Here is an 18,688-nt window from a genome sequence, read left to right as displayed (position 1 = left end):
CTGTGTACTGTTAAAAGAGCTTGAACAACATGATTAAAAAGCTGGTCAGCAACAATCAGCCAATGCCATTGCTGTACAAAACTAAGGATTTTCCCCTTCTACACTGAAACTCGTAGGGAAAGGGAAGAGGGGACATTCCTCATTTTGTCATCTACCTATGTGAACCTCACAGGAATGCATTAAAGTCCAATGTACATCTGTGAGGCTGGGGGTTTCCATCATGTGCAAATAACTTCTATCAGGAGCCTTTCATATGTGGCTCTAATTTACAAGGAAACTGGTTTTTTTTCTGGCACAGTAAGTTTACACTTGACAGCTTGCAAAGGAAGATATCTTGGGCTGACTTCTGTATTTCACAAAACAGTTTGTTGTCCTTATCTGTTTATCTGTGTGTCAGATACTAATGACCTGGCTAATCAGCTTTGACTCCAAACAATTCTTCAGACAGGTATTTCACATAGCGTTAAATGTACTGTCTTGGGTCTGCTTTGCCTGCTTTTCACAGGGCTACTGTGCTTAGATATATTTTTTAGTCAAAGGGAAACTTACAGTTTTGAGTTCTCAAATGCTTATCTAGAGAGCAACAATGGTCTTCCTTGTCTGTCTTCCTAGGTCTAACCAGGGCTTTGAGCTGCTTACATCTCTCTTAGCTTGGGTGAAACAAAAAAGTCACTTCAGGATGTTTTCTTGGCCATTCAGAGACTATTCTCATCCTTGCCTTCAGGCTGCTGAGCTCTTAAATGGCATCTGACATTTTGGCAAAACACAGAAAATGCTTCCATGTGTAGTGCTGGTCAACAGATGCAGCCTGATAGGTCTTTCTCATTGCATGACAGAACAATACATTTTTCAAACAAGGATCTGAGTTTTCCAGAAGTGCCTGGTTTGCAGAAGCAGCAAAGCTGACTTTACACAGGGCAGGCATTTGTCCAGGTGTAGCTCTCCTGCTAAGTCCTTTCTAGAGGAGGACTCTGAGGAACCAAGGAAAAAGTGCCTGCTGGGGCTGCCGAGGAGATGAGGGCCATGGGCTTTAGTCTGAGTCCACCCCCTGTTAGAGTGAGAGGCATTTCAGAGCTGAGGTGTTTATGGAGCTTTCTACAAAGATGGAAAAGAATTATAGCTCCTGCCATCTTCATCATGACCTGTGTGCTGTATGCACCTCTAAAATATCTTGGCACAGAAGGGACTGTATTTTTCTGTTGCATGGACACTCACAAACAAATATCCTGGAAAATGTGTGTGGTTTACTCTGTCTCAGGAGATCACTGATCACTTAGCTTTGCCTAAGTTAAAAGGTAATTATTGAGCTTGGGAAGTGCTGGAGGCAGTTCCCTCATTCTGTGTCTCTGGTTTATGCAGAGGGGTTTAAAGATTAATTGAGAGGATGCCTTTCCTCCCGGGAGAAAATTTGAATAATCTGTCACACTGTTTTTTCTGTTCAACTTTCCTGTCTTGGCACTGTCAGCCTTGGGAATGACCTTCCCTCTGCATTGGGCCAGCTCTCAACTCCTATCTTTTTGTGCAGCAAAGCATTGAAAGCAGTCCTGCAAAGATTCTGGGTGAGGCTGCATATGATCAGCTCCCAGAGGTCTTTTCCATCATTCCCCTGACAGTTCTCCTGGTTCACAAATGTTCAGCTCAGACAAATAAATTTGCTTCTAGTATTTAAAAATGCTGGAAAAGCTGTGGTCACTAGTGAGTGCAACACTTGTTCTCTAAATCCTTCCTGTATTTATCTGGGTCATTTTCTCCCCTGTCTATCTCTAGCCTGACTCCAGTTAATCCTCTGCCCTGAATATCTGCTTATTCCTACAGCCACCTTTGACCCATGTAAAGTGACAGTTTGGTTTGTTCTGGTGCACATGCTGTGACATGTGAATGGTTTAGTTTGGTTTTCTTTTCCCTGCCCTAAATTCAAACCTTACAATGTATGTACATCTGCCTGCATTTGTTGTATTGTGTTTGTTATGTTATATGCTGATTTGGTCTGTTCCTCACTCCCCTTTCTGTTGTAATGGTTCTGCCCTGGTTCTCTCTCTCCTTGTCCCTCGGTCTCTCCCCGTCTGTCAACTCTCTCCTCCCTGTTACCCCTAGCAACCATTGTATCCATTCCCTCAGTCCCTCCCTGGTTCCCTGTCTGTCACTCGGTGCCCCAGCCCTTCTGTCTAGAACGGGACACACCTTAAGGTCAGCCGCCGCTGCATGCATTGTGCAGTACTGCCTGTCAACAGATTCTCCCTTGCCAGGTCAATATCTAAATAAAATATAACTGCCCTTAGCCACATAATTACCTGGGTCATATCACCTGGACAAAAAAAAAAACCTGAAGCCCTTCCTAGTTCAGTAGGCACATCATATGATTACATGTCATCTATGTAGCAAGGCATTTGTTACCAGGTGATCAGCAGGAGTCTTTAATTCTTGCCCTTTCACAGAGCACAGAAGTAGGAGTTGAATCAGCCACTAAGTCATTTCAAGACAATGATCAGAAAAGTCTCTAACTGAACAGGTAACTCTCAGTAGTCATGTGTGACTTTGATACTACTTCAGGTTATTTTGAAGTTTTTTTCCCACTGTTTTTGCACCTGAGTATTGGAAGACAAGAAGGGAAATAGTGAAGTAACAAGAAATCATTGACATGGAGACTTGGAAAGTTTTGTTAGCAGAGACACTGAGCTTTGAGTGGGATCTTATTCAAAACATCCAAAGGAATTGATCCAGCTTTCAAATGCTTGTATGCTCAAAAACTGCACAGGCACTCCTTTCCATTGCTGAACCACCAATCTGTCCACTATTTTCAGCTGATTATCTAAAACTCAGCTCAAATGCATTGAATAGTTGAAGGCTCACAGAACCAGTAATTTCGAGGAGTGCCCAGGTTGCCCTGGCAACATTCAAGTAAGTATCGCTGGACAGTCTTTGTATTTCATGGCTCTCATTAAAAAACTGAAATAAACCTTGTCATGGTAACATCAACTATGTAGGGATAACTTAAGTTTTTAAGTACTTCATCTGAATCCCTTTAAGAAAACGCCCTCAGGATGAAGACGGAAATTAGACAGGAGGGCCCAGAGTTAAGGTGAAAGACTGGGGAGAATTACAAAAATACAAAGGAAACAAAAGGAAAGAAAAGAACAAACACCCACTGAGTATTTTGTTGCCCATCAAGGCGAAGAGACATCTGAGCAAGTGCTCATAGCTAGACATCTTTGTTGCTCAGGATTTCCTCCTATGAGTGGTTGGAAGTGATGTCTAATAAGTGTTTTTTCATATTGAATCACACTCCCATCTGATGCCACTGGCTTCTCCTTGAGGTCACGCCTTTCTTGGTTCCCTCCTTTCTTGTAGACGAATGTGTTCTTTTCACTGTCAACAAGAAGTGCAACCTGCCTTTGGTCTTTCCACTGTGTAGCAGCTACTACAAAAGCAGTGTAGTAGGCTGTGTAGGTTGTGTGGTCCCGCTGTCTTTAACCACCCGCATTCTTCTCCCCCCAGTTTGGGGGAGTACCATTGCATCTCTATCTGCTGCTTTCAGCAGAGTCTATTCACTTGCTTTTGAGACAGGAACTTTACATTTTGGAGGTTTTGGGTCCTGTCAGATCACACTCCTCCCCTTACAAGCCCCTGAGACTGGAGCAATCACTTGTGGCCACAGTGGAGAGTTAAAGAGAACCCTGTACTTGGGAAGCACAACACTGAAAGAGGGACTGTGCCAGAGGGCTGCCAGCCATATTCCTTAGGCTGTGCAATGCATGGTTATCAAAAGTCCTTTAGAGGTGTTCCATGTGAAAGCCTTGGCTACTTGTATGTCAGAGACCAACCAGACATGGATGTTAAATGCAAAGACCTGGATACAAAAGCCATTGTAGCAGGTACTGAACCATATATCCCCAAAGCTGAGAGTAGGAGTAAGAAATAAGGGAAGAAATGCCAGTTTCTATTGCCAGTCAGGACCTCAGAGTAGGCAGCCTTCCCATTCACTGGCACAACTGGTGACTGAGAGTCTCCCAAGCCTACTTGATTTGTGTCTTACTTTCCTTACACCCTAGAATTTACCAACTTTCCAGTTTCCATTGTGGTGAAAAAAGGCAGTCTTTTTCTTGCTCTGCACATGCAACACGACTTCCCACTGCCTGGGGCTGTGGGTACTTGACTTAGGAAACTAATTTTATTTTTCTCAGTTGTGCCTTTGCACCAGTCCCTGAAGATCAGGGAACTGATCTCATTCACTGGTGTGAACTGTGACACAATATAGCCTCATTGGTCTTGAGACTGTTTGACTCCAAATTGCTCCACAAAAACATGCAAATCGCAGAACTCCCTGCCCCCAGAGCTCTCTGACATCCTGGGAAGAGTGAAGCCACCAGCTTTGTCCCTCTATTTCAAAGATAATTCTTGTGGAAGCCCTGGAAGCTGGGTCAGAGAGCTTCACATGGCCTTCCAGTCCTTCTCTAACTGCTTGGATAAACTGACATACATGCTTAGTTTCTGGGGGAAAGGGTGTTATGTCACCATACAAAAGCTGTCAGTCCTCCACTAAAATCCCAAAATATCCACACATAGCATGTAGGTGGTTTTTATATTCTCCAGGGTGGATACCTCTTCCTGAAATAGCCCCCTATGTGTTTTGTGCACAGTTGGCAGGTGCTTCAAACAAACAGGATTAGACACAAACCTTTATTCTATGATATTAATTATTAACTGTCTTTCTCAGCATTTGAAATCACCAGGAAAACAGCAGAAGGATGGTTGAGAAAGCCAGCCCTGAGTACTTACCCGAGATCCACACTCAGTCTATCTGCAAAGTTCCCTTTGTTTTTTCTTTCTGTATTTGCATGCTGGTGTGACAGCACAGCAAAAAATACGGGAATGTAGGTATGCTCCAAAACTCAACTGAGCTCTTAAAGCCTGTGATTAGGGATAGAAAATGGGAGGAGAGGTTTTTACTCAGGAGCTGAACTCACTGTCTCTCAGGACTTACCCTCAGAGAACTCGGAGAAACTAAGAAATACTAGGTTCAAGGCCACCCCAACAGCTTTGGCTTAACTGTTTTAGTGCAAATCTTTGATACTTCAGATTAATTACCTAAAATTAAGGAATATACATGAGATCAAGATCTAAATCCCTACACCTACAAACAACAGAGTACAGTCTTTTCACCAGTCAGACAGAAAATTGTTTAATTTTTATGAAATGCCCAAGCTCGATGACCACAACTAAAAATATCAGAAGGAAGTCAGCCTTTCTTTTGTTAGAGCCACTGCCACTAAGTACAGCTTGGGGAACCATGCTGAAAGAAAACAAACCATGGCATTTCTTCTCACTAAGTGAGCTGCCTCCACTCTGAGCTGAGCAGGGCAGAAGTCCTACAAAGTAAAAAGATGCCAGTAAGGTTCAGGTAATTAAAACTCCATCATAATGTTTTAGGCTGGCATGTGCAAGTAGTATTAGTCAGGAAGCCATAACTCCCATGGCACATAACTTCATTGTGCTAGCAAATTCATATGTTGTATGTTTAATTGGTTTAGTGAGACTGGCATTTTGATAATGTCTGGCACATAGGGGACAGCCAAAATAATAATTCATGGCTCAATTAGCCTTGAATTTCCCAATTTTCAATATCCTCCCATGCTAATGGAGAGGAATTTTACTTTTTCTTCCTGGAGTTGAAAATTGGTCACAATAAGTGAGTTCTGTGACCAAGAGAAAGATTTTGGGATTTAACTTTAATGAATCTGTTGATCTAGAATCCTTTCTGTAATTTTTCTGTCTGAAATTTTAATGCTCTTGATCATGAACTGATTTTCACCTTTTATAATGGTGTCCGGTTTGTTTTTCTTCTCAGTTGCACCATTTTGAATCATCTTTGCTGCTCTGGCCTCATCAAACTGTCTCTTGCAAGATGAGAGTGAAAAAACTTTCCAGAAAGATATGCAGTTTGGTAGAGTAGGTTTTCAAGGAGAAACAGGGTAAACATCGCTCACAAAAGCTATGCAGGAAGCCCACAAATAAATACAAAGGCATTATTGGGAAATAAGAAAAAAAAAGATACTTTAATCTAGAAGGGCTCAAAGAGTCAGTTGAACAGTCAAGCTTATATAGTTGAAGATATCTATCTGTAAAAGATTTGTACGGGATGTACTATAGAGATTATAGTTTAATCTAGTAAATACGGATACTATATTGGGAATAACAAATGAGTAGGTGCTTATGTGCACTGCATATTTTTATTTGTTTCCTTGAATTGCTTGTCTGTTGATCTGGGTTTACTACATAACACCCAGCATAGACTTTTGTATGTGTGAGAGTGCTGGAATGAAAGGTTGGAGGGAATGACCTAGATGCTGTAAGGTCAGTTTAACAAGGAAGAGGTGAATTAGAGCTAGAAAATAAACCTTGAACTTTCTGGCTTTCAATACACCTGCAGAACCAGCCCTAGACAGTTAATGAAACAAAATAATCTAAAAACAAGGCTATCAACTGCTAAAGGCATTCAGATCTGACAGAGATTTTGTGAAAAACTCAACAGTAGGAGAGCTGTGTCAGACAGGATGCACCCCAGGGCCAGGCATAGCCTCCCCTCCTGCTTTCTCACCTTTAACTTCTGGTATAGTACACTGACAGGCAGTTTCTAGTTTTGGCAACTCTCACTCCCATAGAGAACTCCCTAGCAAAAAGGTTTAAGCTCCTGAGGACTGAGTTCAACAGTCCTATTATTTGAGGAGCAGATCACCTGAGAAATGAGCAGGCTGGTAAAGGCAGCTTCAATGTCAACAGATGCCTGCATTTAATAGTTGGTCTCTTACCAAACACTTTCTAAAAACACCCCACAACCAACCCAAAATAACAATAACCTCCAACTCCTTCAGGATTGTATTCTCTGATTTAGAGGAAACCAGTGGAAGCTTAAGTTTGAATCCAACATTTTGATAAGGTCTGGGTACAGAAGGCAAAAATATCTATGCTGCTAAGCTAGTATGCTGCTTATAGTGATAGCGACTGCACCTGAGCACTTGGTGAAAGTATGCAAGGATCTTTTCTCTTGTTTTCTCTGAACAGCAAGGCTCAGACCCAGTTTTCAGGGAAAAAAACTCAAAGTGAATCTTTGTTTTCATTGTCCTACTAAACTCCTACATTACCTTGTTTTGCTGCTTTCCAAAAATGTGGAGAGCTTTGACACACCTTAGCAACAACATCGGTAGTTTAAAAGTGAGATTGTTTGCAGCCTTGTGATATCCCAACCATGATGTTTGGGATAATCCTGCAGTCCCTAGGATGTACAATCATTTTACACACTGTGCAATTGAACCAAAACAGTCCATAATAAATTTTTCCAGACACAGCATTTGTTTTGGGTTTACAGCCCAAAATACAAGAAGATTATGTATTTTTTTGGCTTCTGGAAGTGCATATGACTCATGGATTGCTGGGGATTTTTTGCAGAATTTTTGTTTCTTCCCATTAGTTACTTGCAATTCCTTTTTTTGTCATTATGACCTCTGAGAGTGGCAGCTGGAAGACTGAACATGGAGGAGAAAAGTGCTACAGGACTCCACCATATGCAGGGATGTCAACAGCTGTATTTTTTTTTTAATAACTTAACAGTACGACCACATATACACCCCTTCAGATAAGGTCTCCTGCAGATGCCAACATGAGAAATGAAAACAATCATTCATGATGACAAATAGTTTTCACCTAGCAGCTTCCTTTCACATTGTGCCAAAGGAAAACGTTTGCATTTCCTCTGCTGCGAAAATGCCATGCCTCATTTCTTAATTACGGTACCCTCACCAGATGACTGGGCTCTCAGACAAAATAAGAGGAGAATTTTTGGTCCAAGTACACTTGGACGTCTACCCTTTCTTGGGTTGGCAGAGCTTGGCAGTGTCTGACAGTGCTCTGCAAAAGAGATCACCAGCCAATGCCCTCTTGATGCACAGGGAGTGCCTGGAGGTCAGGCTCCAAGCAAAAGTGACCCTCAGAAATGGCATACACATGAGACAGCACAGCATGAAGCTGTCCTTCCACAAAGAGGACAAGGCAAACTGAACTCAACCCTGCTGTTAAACAGGGGCTGTAACTGTCCCTCTCTCTGCTCATTTGTTTCCTGAATGTAATGGGCCTGTCATGGCTGTAGTTATGAATTAATATCATTTTGGGAAAAAGTCCGAACCCCAAAGTCCTTCATTTGCATTTGTCTACCACAACTGTGACAAGCAGAGAACATATTCTTCTCAGCTTTGAGTATGATGACTGGCTTTGAATCCTACAAACCATACATATCCTGTGTAGGTAAATACATGCACAAAGAAGTAGAAAACATCATCCAATGCCGTTATGCTTTGACATTTTCTTTGTTTTAAGAAGAGGAGGTAAGATTTTAAGTAGTTACTTATACTACTGCTTGGAAAACCACAGCGATCTCAGAGCAGTCTTTTCTCTCTGTGTAGCAGTGTGCAACTAGATTGTCACCAATGCTGTTCTCAGCAGCCTGTCAGCAGAAGATGAATTTAGGATTCATTACATTTTAATACAGTATGTGTAAGAAACAGACTTATGGAGGCATGTGATGGAACCTGTCCCAGACAGAAGTGCTTTAGATGTGATGCCAGGTCTTGGCATGGGTAAGGCACAAGGTTCTTTGAGTATCAGTGGCAGACCCCTTCTCATTTCCATGCAACAAAAAAACAGATTTGTTTTCATCTTCTCAACATTGTTTTCTCCTGCAGGGAAACAAGAACAGGTCTACTGTCTCATGCCCATTGCAGTGACTGCTTGCCAAGTATCTTGTGAGTCCAGCAATGCTGTAGTATGTCTTGGCACATGACATCCCTGAGCATGGAATGCTTTTTTCATCCCCAGGCAGTATGATGTAAAAAGTGCCTTCATGCTGGGGCCCTGCCTAGCACCCTGCTCTTTTACAGTAATGGACCACACCAGACACACAAGTCCTCAGAAAGAGCAGCTTTTCCCTTTGTTAATGCATACACTATTGCCAAGACTGTGATGCTTTCTTTCCTCTTCCCAAAGTGAAGAGCTGTGCACCAGCTGCTTTGTCTTCCACCAGGCAGGGCAGCTGAGGAGGCAGAGTCTACTCACCCCAGACTCCCATCTGACTGAACAGAGATGGCCACTTGGTTTGCCTCATGGTGTCTTAGCTGATAGAAGTTACCTCTTTCTTGTAGCTTGACTGCTTTTCTTTACATCATTGTAGCTACAACGAGCCTCCTTTTAAAGAGACATTTACGTCAGCAGCTGGAGCAGACAGATACTGCCATCTGTCCAGCCAGCAATGGAGGATGAGGGGCTCATAAGTACAGTGCTTGTTGCTGGCATGTTTCTGCATTGATTCCTGATTTAAGGATCCAGAGGATAAGTGTTTTGCACACTTTTAGGTTGGTTGGTTTAGCCACTTGTTGATGCCACAATGACATTTTCAGTATAGGGATTCAACTGCCTAGTGAGTTTTTGTCCTCCACTGAGGAGACAGGCACCTTTTCACATCATCCAAGATAAAAAATTCAGGCACCTCCGGGTGTTTTTTAAAACACTTTAGGTGCGGTTTGCAAAACCACAAGCCTGGAACAGGTTCTGATTAAAACAGATTAACATCTAGCATCTGTACTGGGTACAAAGATATAATGAAAAAAAGCTTCATTTCTGAAAGGTATGAACATCCAGCATACCTATTTCCTATTTGGGCAACCAAAGGGGAACAGTGGAACTACATTTCTTATAATAGACATTGACCTAATGTAGATAAAGTACTTTAAAAACACAGCAATTTCCTGAAAGGTTGGGTTTCATATATGAATGTAGAACAGTTGAAAATTGTTTTATGTAACTCCTCCTGACTTTGAAAATGTACACTTACAGCCCTATGGCCCTTTAGTACCCACAACTTTCAAATAAGGTTGAAAGAGAATGCCAAAATGAAATAAAGAAGGACTGAAGGAAGATCTTTGGAGCTGAGACACCTCTGCTAAACTTAGAATTGCTTGCTGAAATTTACTTGAATTAGCTGCAGGAAATCTTTGCTCTTTTATTCATGTAGAGGCCTTTGGTTGACAGTACAGATCTCCTCTTTCTTCCAGTTCGATGCAGTTGGTAATATTTCAAAACAGAAAGATGCACACTCTATCTAAGTGGGTCCTGCCTGCCTCCAGGAATACCACAGCTGACTGGACCTGCTACTTGCATGTTGTGATGCTAGGGGGCTACACCTTCAGGGTCCTGCTTGCCTCTCCAGGGAGAGCACCTGGTGTACTACACATTTTCAAAAAGATTGTGAGAGCTTAAAAAAGTTTAAATATTTGAGGGTCCTGTTAAATTGCTTTGTGACTACACAAATGTTTCCACATCTCTCCTTTATTCCTCATTCCCTTCATGACGGTGACAGTGTATCAGAAACCAGCTCCAAATACAGTTTATGGAAAAGGTAGGATGAAGATAAGAGCATTAGTGTGTTCACCTGTTTGCTCTGCTGACAGGGTGAAGATGCTCAGAATTGTTCTCCTGGCTTGTTTTTTTCACACAGATGAAAGAAATCCTGTCTATATATATCATGGTTTATCATACAGAATCCTCTTCATTATGAAAAAAAGGATTTGGATTATTATGTTAAAATTTTCCATGGGTCAAATCTCCAATTCTGTAAAAGCATGTTGCAGTCAAGAAAATTAGAGGGCTGTGCCTCCAGGTTTTACTTTTATGTATTTCTAAGCTCATATCAGGGCAGATTCATTCAGCTGCTGTGCACAGTAAAAATATGATGGGAGAAGAGGCCAATGCCATTATAATATCTAATGAAAATTTGTAAGTGCAGTGATGGTTGCTTTGAATGCTGTACATGGTCTTGAGTTATTGCATCACACACAGCTCTGAGAAGAATGTATCATTAATAATTTCTAGTAACACATGGCTTCTAATTGACTGAATTCTTTTTTCTGTTTAAAACAAATGGAAAAAAAATACATAATTCATTTCCTTGAAGCTCATGTTGTGTCAGAAGTGGCTGTTCTTTTAGGACGATATTCACTCTTCTAAAGTGTCAAAGCATGTATTCCAGCATTTAGGGAGGATGCTTAGCAAACGACAGACTGCTTTCATCTCTGATAGCCTGATAAAAATGAAAATATGTCTCCTAGATGAGAGATCAGATTTGTTATGCTGAATGGGTGCCATAGAGAAGAAAACAGCAAGTAACTTACCACGTCAATTATCTGCAGCAAGGAAAGCTGGAGTTCAACTACGAGCGGTTGGGAGTCATTCATTACAGGTCGTTCCAGACGATTGTAGTTCCGCAGCAGTTCTCTGTACAAGCGTCTCTGGCTTTCCCCCTGCTGAGAGACTGGAGGAAAAGAAAGAAGGTATCTGTCATTCACACTGTCACACAGTCACCATTGTTTGTCTGTTTTGTTGAAAACTCCCTCTTATTACGTTTGTAATTAGAAAGTAGTTCCCAAAGATATCACCCAAATTCTGCACATGGATGTGACTCAGCTTTTCTGCATATGTGAATTATGAACTCTCAAAAAAATTAACTACTAACACTCTAACTCATTAGTAACATTCAGAAACTACTGAACAGAATTTGAGGCTGTGACTGAATGTCCCCATTCCTTGGAGTCCCTCCGGCTGATGGACAGTAGAGTTGTGGCTCCAGATCTACCAGACAGCTTCCTGGAAGGCAAGCAAATGAATTAATTAATTTGCTTGTTTTTATTTCCTAGACACTGGCTGCTGTGAGCCAGCACTGTTATTACTTAGCCATATTGTGTTTATACCAAGCATGGATAACAGGTACCCTTATTTCTTGGAGCTGAAGTATCAGGCCTTTTTCTATGCTCAAGAAACAGTAACAACTGTTTTTCCTTTTTCCAGGTTTTAGGTTACTTTCTTTGACTTTTTTACATCTGAGGGCAGCACACTTTGTTAACACTACTGAGGTGGTGGTATGAAGGCTAGAGTATTTAACAGCTATTACAGAGATATTGAATTTCTGGTATTAAATGCTTAACTCAGTTTGCACTGAGAACAGACTCCAAACAAAGCTGTCATGTAAACAGCTGAGCATGTTAAACATTAGCAGAACTTCATTCTATGCTTAATTTCCAATGTGGAGAGCATCTGTCTAGCCTGCATGACCAGGTTTCCTTGCCACGACAAGTATGGATGGTAAAGGTTTGGGTATCTTCCCTCAGCAAAGCAAGAAGTTTGCTGGGATAGACTGCTCAGAGCCCTAGTTTCCCCAAAACTGCCAATCTTAGTGCTCTGGCTAGTGGCAGCCTGAGCTCTACTTAAGAGCTGCACCTAAGAGAGGGAAGTTCATGGACTACAGGTTCCCTGAGGTCAACCAGTCCTGTCAACATGAGTGTGTATTCTCTGAACTGTATAAATTCAATCCCTGGCAGAGAATTGCACTCTAAATCATTATTACTTTGGGCTGAAGCAATTTTTATCCACTGCAGTTCCCACTCTCTGTATATGATGGTTTTTACTTCTTGATCAGAGCTCTACATATTGAGACCAAAACTTCTCTCAGAGAAGTTGTGATGAATATTTTATTGACAGTGCAAACAAACTATAACAACCCATTCTGCCTTCCCAGCCTCTTACTATGCTTAGCAAACCCTTCAAGCCTGAGACAAGCTGCCCTACAACAAAGCAGCCATGCCTTTTAAAACTAATAATAAATTCAGCTTATAAACTTCATAGGTCTGTTTAACTTGTGTTCTTTTCATTTTTGCTGATACTCAAGGGAGTTTGTGACTTTCTAGCATTGCAGTGCCTAATAAACAAGAAAGAAGATTATTTTGGTTCAGTTTGATAAATTACACCATCACATCAATTTCATGGGCCCTTTTTCCTCTCGTGTAATATTCCACATGATCACAGGCACCCAGAGGAGCAAATGCTGTAAGCAAGCCTTCAATAGCTCTTGCTGACACCTCAGTATTGGTTGCTATGTTTTCACCAATGGCAAAGATGAGCTCTAACCACAGTGTCTCTCCTCCAACATCTTAAGTAATCTTTCCTGCTTACTTAAGCAGAGATTTAAGTCCCCTGTTGTGGCCTTAGTACTTTCCAGTTCCTCAGCAGGACCAGACTCCATCATAAATGTATTGTGTGTGAAGGAAACCCATGAAAATCACCACACGTTGCCCTGTGGAAAGAGGCTCTGAGTTTGGAGCAAATTTGCTGTCCTTTCACTCACCTACCCGCCCATGCTCCTGGGCTTTAGGGAAGAAATGAGTTCCTGAACTATTGCTCTCATGTTGAGTACTTACATAATACTTGCCTTGAACCTTTCTTTTGAACTAGCTCCCTCAGGTTTTACAAGGGGAAAAGCACCCTTCACCAGTCTCTGGACCCAACCGGGCTGCTAGACTGGTACTACCATTGTCAGGGTAAATTGAAGCAGCCCCCCAAGGGAGGTCTGGCTTGCAGAAATCTAAGCATAACCCTTTGCTCTAGGCTTTGGAAAGCTGTCTTTGTGCTGTGTGCTTCATCCATGCTGAAGCCAAGCCTCTTTCCCTGTTAAACTTTGTGAGGTGAAGTAGCCAAGAACTGCACCTAGTTTTCCATCCTTTCTTCGACTCTCTTCTCTGTAATGTAATCCTGATACTTTGCAATCTCTTGTATTCAAAACGCTAACATAGTCATAGATGATCTATTCTTAGTCTGCCGACTTGACATTGGTGACCACGTATTTTTGTGCTGCATGGTTTATCTTACAAAATGACATATATTCAGAAGCAATGGAACCCTGGGGTGTCCTGGCAAACTGCCACAGCAGCTGTTGATACCACAAAGAGCTGGCTAGCCTAAACACACTGCCATCTCTCTGCTACAGCTGCTTTGGAGAAGGGAACTGATGTGGAAGACTAGTCTGACTTATATATTCACGACTTTTTCTTTAAATTGTAATTTTCAAATACTTAATGTTTCATACTCCAGAGAGATTTCTGCTTTTTTCTCCTATGTTTGTACTAAGGCATTTTGACACTACAACTCTGTGTGCTAAATGGAGTGCTTGCTGGTGATGGGGAAGCCTGATTCTCTCAGGACAAGTGGTAGAATAAGCTTTACCACTGACTACCCCTCAGTCACAGCAAGTTTAATCAAATACAGTGGCACTGGTTCACCTTTTAAACTAGGCTAGATGACGGATGTCCATATATAAGTTTGCCAAGTCAGTCTCCCAAAATCAGTGCCAGACTTGCTTGCCTATGTTACTGGTAAGTAAAAGTAATTGGCAAAGGGCATGTTTTATAAGGAAAAAATCTGAGAGCTTTTATGACCCATTGCCTCTGATAGTGTCTCCCTTGTCTATGAAATATCTTTGAAGCAGTAGGAAAACATACAAACTCATTAAAGTTTGAGGGAAGAGCAGTGTAGGAAGTTTACCTCAAGTTTAGCAAGATTTTTGACACCATCTCTGAAAAATTCTCACACATATTTGTCTATGCCTTGCAGGCTAGATAAGTGAACAGTGGGCAGAAAAGTGGCTCAACTATCAGGCTCAGAGGATTGTAGTCAGCAGCAAAAAGTTCAGGTGAAGGCCAGCCAGTGGTGGAGTATTCCAGGGATGGATATTGGAAACAATGATATTTAACAGTGTTATGAATGATGGGACAGAGTGCGCCCTTAGCAAGCTGGGGTTTTTTTTAGATGGTGCAAAACTGGGAGGAGTGGCTGATACAGCACAAGGTTTTTTGCCACTCATAAGGAACTTAAAAAACTGGAGAAATGACTGACGGAAACCCCACGAAGTTCAATGAAATAAAGTATAAAGTTGTTCTGCACCTGAGGAGTAACCCCAGGTACCAGAAAAGGCTGGGGCCTCACTGGCTGGTGAGCAGGATAGCACAAAAGCCCCAAGGAACCATATAGGTACCAAGCTGACTACAAGCCAGCAATGCACCCTTGTAGCAAAGGCCACCAGCAACCTGAGCTGCAACAGGAAGAACCATATAAGTAGATCAATAGAAGTGATTCTTCCTCTCTACTCAGCACTGGTGATACAGACCTGGAATGCTGGATCCAGTGCTGGGGCTTATCAGTAGAAAGGAAACATGAAATTACCAGATCAAGGACTGGATTGTTCCTCAAGATTTACTGTTTAATAATCTGAAAATGTTCCCTAAACTGCTCCTGGAGTTTGCAGACAACTGGGAAGCACACAGCAACCAAGCCTTGGATTGGCTGTGAAGAGCTCTAGGGAAAGCAGTTACTGGTGCACTATGTTAAACTTTTAAACACCTCTCTGAATTCCTTCCGTGCTTCTGCATGTGCAAAGAAGTCTGCAAGAAGCCTACTGATTGAATGACTTATATAAACTATAAACTGCTACCGATCTTTTGATAATAGATGTTATAGTTGTATTTAATGTTTCTTTCCAGGATGTAATTGCTGACAATTGCACAGCAAGGGAACCTGCAGCTAGATCCAGCCAGTCTATCCATATGGCATCCCCAGGAAGGACGGATGCTCTCTCCTTTCCAGGAGCTGTGCGGTCATGTCTGGTCTTGGCTGGTTGATTTTCCTGCTCTGCTTTGCATACCAAGGTCCCCAAGCTATAAGGCAAGAGTCCAGCCCTTCCAGTTCCCCAGGATTGTTCACAAAGTAGTCAGCTTCTTAACTGAGAACCCTTGTGTGAGACACATTCTGGCTGATTGTGCACAGTAAAGAAGAAATAATGAAATATTGACAAGATGATAGGTAGCAGAACATGGATTTCCACTAGTTTTTCAGCAACGACACCTGTATTATCAACCATTCCACCTCTGTTTCATAGTGTGTCATGGTTTTGTTTTCATAATCTCTCAACTTTTTGAGAGGGGGAGCTTCTAGCTGTTTTCTATCTGTTGCTCATTTCTTTAGGCAGACACCTGAGTCCAAATACACAAGTAATTACTTTATTCATACAAGATTATTGGTACCTAACATGATAGCTTTCAGACAAAACATCATATTCTTTCCATATCAATTTATATTAGCATATATGCATGCCTCTGAATTATAAAATGTCTCTTTGTTTTCTTCTTCTGTTCCCAAAGACAGTTCCTAGAATCACTTAAATTTATAATCTTTTTTAAGAACATGGTAAGGTACAATCAACAACATGTTTCTGATCCATCACATTGTTGCTTTTATATACTTCGCCCCCCCGTACTTCATGAAAGGTCTCAGAATGGAGTGATACTGTGGTTGTGACATTTATTCACTCCCCTTGTACCTTCTCCAGGTATTTCACCACATCTATATCACTTTTTTATCTCTGTACTGTTACTTTGACACGTATCTTTTGTTTTGGTTTATTTGTTCGTTATTTGTTTTGTTTGTTATTTGTTTCATAAAAGAAAATGAGTAAAGTTCTGGCATTAAAAAAAAAGACAAACACAAACGTGTCATTATACTGCGAAGAATTGTTTAGTTGTGTAATGATTGTATTTAATTTTCTTATAGCTGGAATATTTACAGAGAAAAAAAACATTAAAAACTATGCTTATCAGAGCTAAATCCTAGAACTTAAAACTATTTTCCTAAAATCCTCCTGCCACAGCTCCTTCTATTGTTTATTTTCATTTTAGTTTATCACTGTACTTTTGCAGGGATTTTTAGCTATTGCTTTCAGAATCCAAACAGAATGATCACAGGAAACATACACACACAAACACACACCCACACACTACATGCAATAATGAATTATGGGGGAAGCAACATGAAAAATAACAGGAAAAAAGCAGGTTGTTTCACAGACAATTTCATTTGCATAAATAACTGCAATGGCAAGAGCATTTATAAAATGAGGCATGTTCTTATGATTTGATAGCTATAAAAAACAACTTATTTTGAATATTTTGCAGATTTTTGAGAATGTCATTACCATATGTCACTTAATCCCCAGAGACACAGATGTGTCCCATCTGCTTTTGTTCTTATGTGCAGCATTGTTACTTTTATCTGTGATTGCAAATGCACTATTCCTTTCAATGCCCTTTGATTTAAAATGTATGCCATCATGCCTTCAGGGAAGCAGATTCACATAAGAAACAATGGAATCACATCAGCTACCTCTACCCTGTGCGTGTCTCTGTGTGTGTGTGTTTATGTGTTGTGTATTTGAATATTTCTCTCATTTAAAACCTCTTTTTAATCTACTTCCCTTCTGGGTAATATTTGACTCTAATCTTTGTCTCTTGCTATGCAGATTGTTTCTGCATCTTACACACAAAATTCATCAGAGGAATGTGAGAAATTACTTGATTTCCTAAGCAAGAAGGGCCTAATATTCTTGATATGAGTAATTTCTGTTCTTTCGTAGCAGATAAAAAGTTCTCAGCAGTGGTGGATATAAAAAGGTATGCAAGGAAAGGTTTTTTCTTAAAGATTCTAAGCCCATGTCAACATGTTAAAACTATATAATGAAAGGATGGACTTACATTTTTGGTCCTACTGGCTTGGTTGTGGGTGTTTTAAAGGCTGAGTATTGCATGTAAGGCAGAGATACACACTTTGAGGTATAAACAGTGGGATACCTCTCAATCATAGCTATCAAATTTATTTAAGCTGCCTAATTAATCCAGGTCAGAAATCTAAGTAGCTACAGCCAGTAAAGGCAAAAAATGTACTTTTAGTGTAATGCTAGTTTACATTAGCTCTATGCAATACAAGTGTCATTGCTACAATACTAGATGCACAGGAAGCACAGGAGGAGTAATCTGGAGCAGTGATGAAGACAGGAACACCCCTTGCTACACATTACAGAGATCTGCGGCTGTCTGGAAGCAACTCTTGCCAGCCATCCTGAAATTTGTGGAGAGGAGTAGTAGTGAAGCCAAAGGAAAGAAACAAAACAGTACAATTAAAGCAAGATACCAGTGATACAGTCATCAGTATACTGGACTGGGCTTCTGCACTCCCTGATCCCACTGGCTTGCAGAGCATCTTGTCACAATCCCTTCATCTCTACGTGTTTCAGCACCCAAACCAGTTAACCCAGGGAAAGCTCTTCTTGGGAAAGTACTATGAGCTTCACCCTCTAAGTGCCATCAATGCAGCAGCCATGGCACTATGGACAGCATTAACAGATGGCTCTCAAAAGGGTCAAGTCAGTCTGCACCTCCCCATCAAAAGCCCAATCTACACATGTGGGAAGCTCAGATCTGGGAAACTCATAAGTTAAATGACAGGTGTAATAATGATTTCTGTGGTAACAGATAGGCTGAGAAAAACAATAGGTAGGAAGAGTTCTTTTTCCTAAACCCAGCGCAGATAATAGCAGTGATGGATCCTGCAATGATGTTGTGGTTTAACCTCACACTGCAACTGAGTACCACGCAGTCACTCGCTTAAAATCTCCCCTCCCCAAGGGGATGGAGAGAAGAACTAGAAAAAATTACAACAACATTAATTAAACATATTAAAAATAAACCATAATGAAACATAATAATAATAATAATAATAATAATAATAATAATAATAATAATAATAATAGTAATGAAAAGGGAGACAACAAAATGAGAGACAGAAATAAAACCCAAAGAAGAGAAATTATGCACAACACAACTGCTTGCCAACCACTGATCTGTGCCCAGCCCACCCCTGAGCAGCAATCAGCCTCTTCTAGTCAGTTTTCCTCAGTTTATATACTGAGATATGCTAACTTCCCAGAAAGAGA

The 18,688-nt window shown here is 41.0% G+C and overlaps 1 protein-coding gene across 1 annotated transcript in view; it reads right to left on the bottom strand.

Annotated features, from left to right (window-relative positions):
- Positions 1-18,688, bottom strand: part of LOC121337508 (neuronal acetylcholine receptor subunit alpha-7-like) — a 57,841-nt gene that overhangs the window by 30,077 nt on the left and 9,076 nt on the right. The window contains exon 2 of the mRNA XM_041407653.1: positions 11,214-11,353. Coding sequence (XP_041263587.1) covers positions 11,214-11,353 — 140 coding nt within the window. The remainder of the gene's footprint in view (positions 1-11,213; positions 11,354-18,688) is intronic.

The sequence above is a fragment of the Onychostruthus taczanowskii genome, unplaced genomic scaffold (genome assembly GCF_017590055.1).
Source record: "Onychostruthus taczanowskii isolate IOZ18803 unplaced genomic scaffold, ASM1759005v1 scaffold272, whole genome shotgun sequence".
NCBI classification, from domain to species: Eukaryota; Metazoa; Chordata; class Aves; order Passeriformes; family Passeridae; genus Onychostruthus; species Onychostruthus taczanowskii.
Note: the sequence above shows the minus strand (reverse complement) of the source record. Positions and strands in the feature narration are given on the sequence as shown.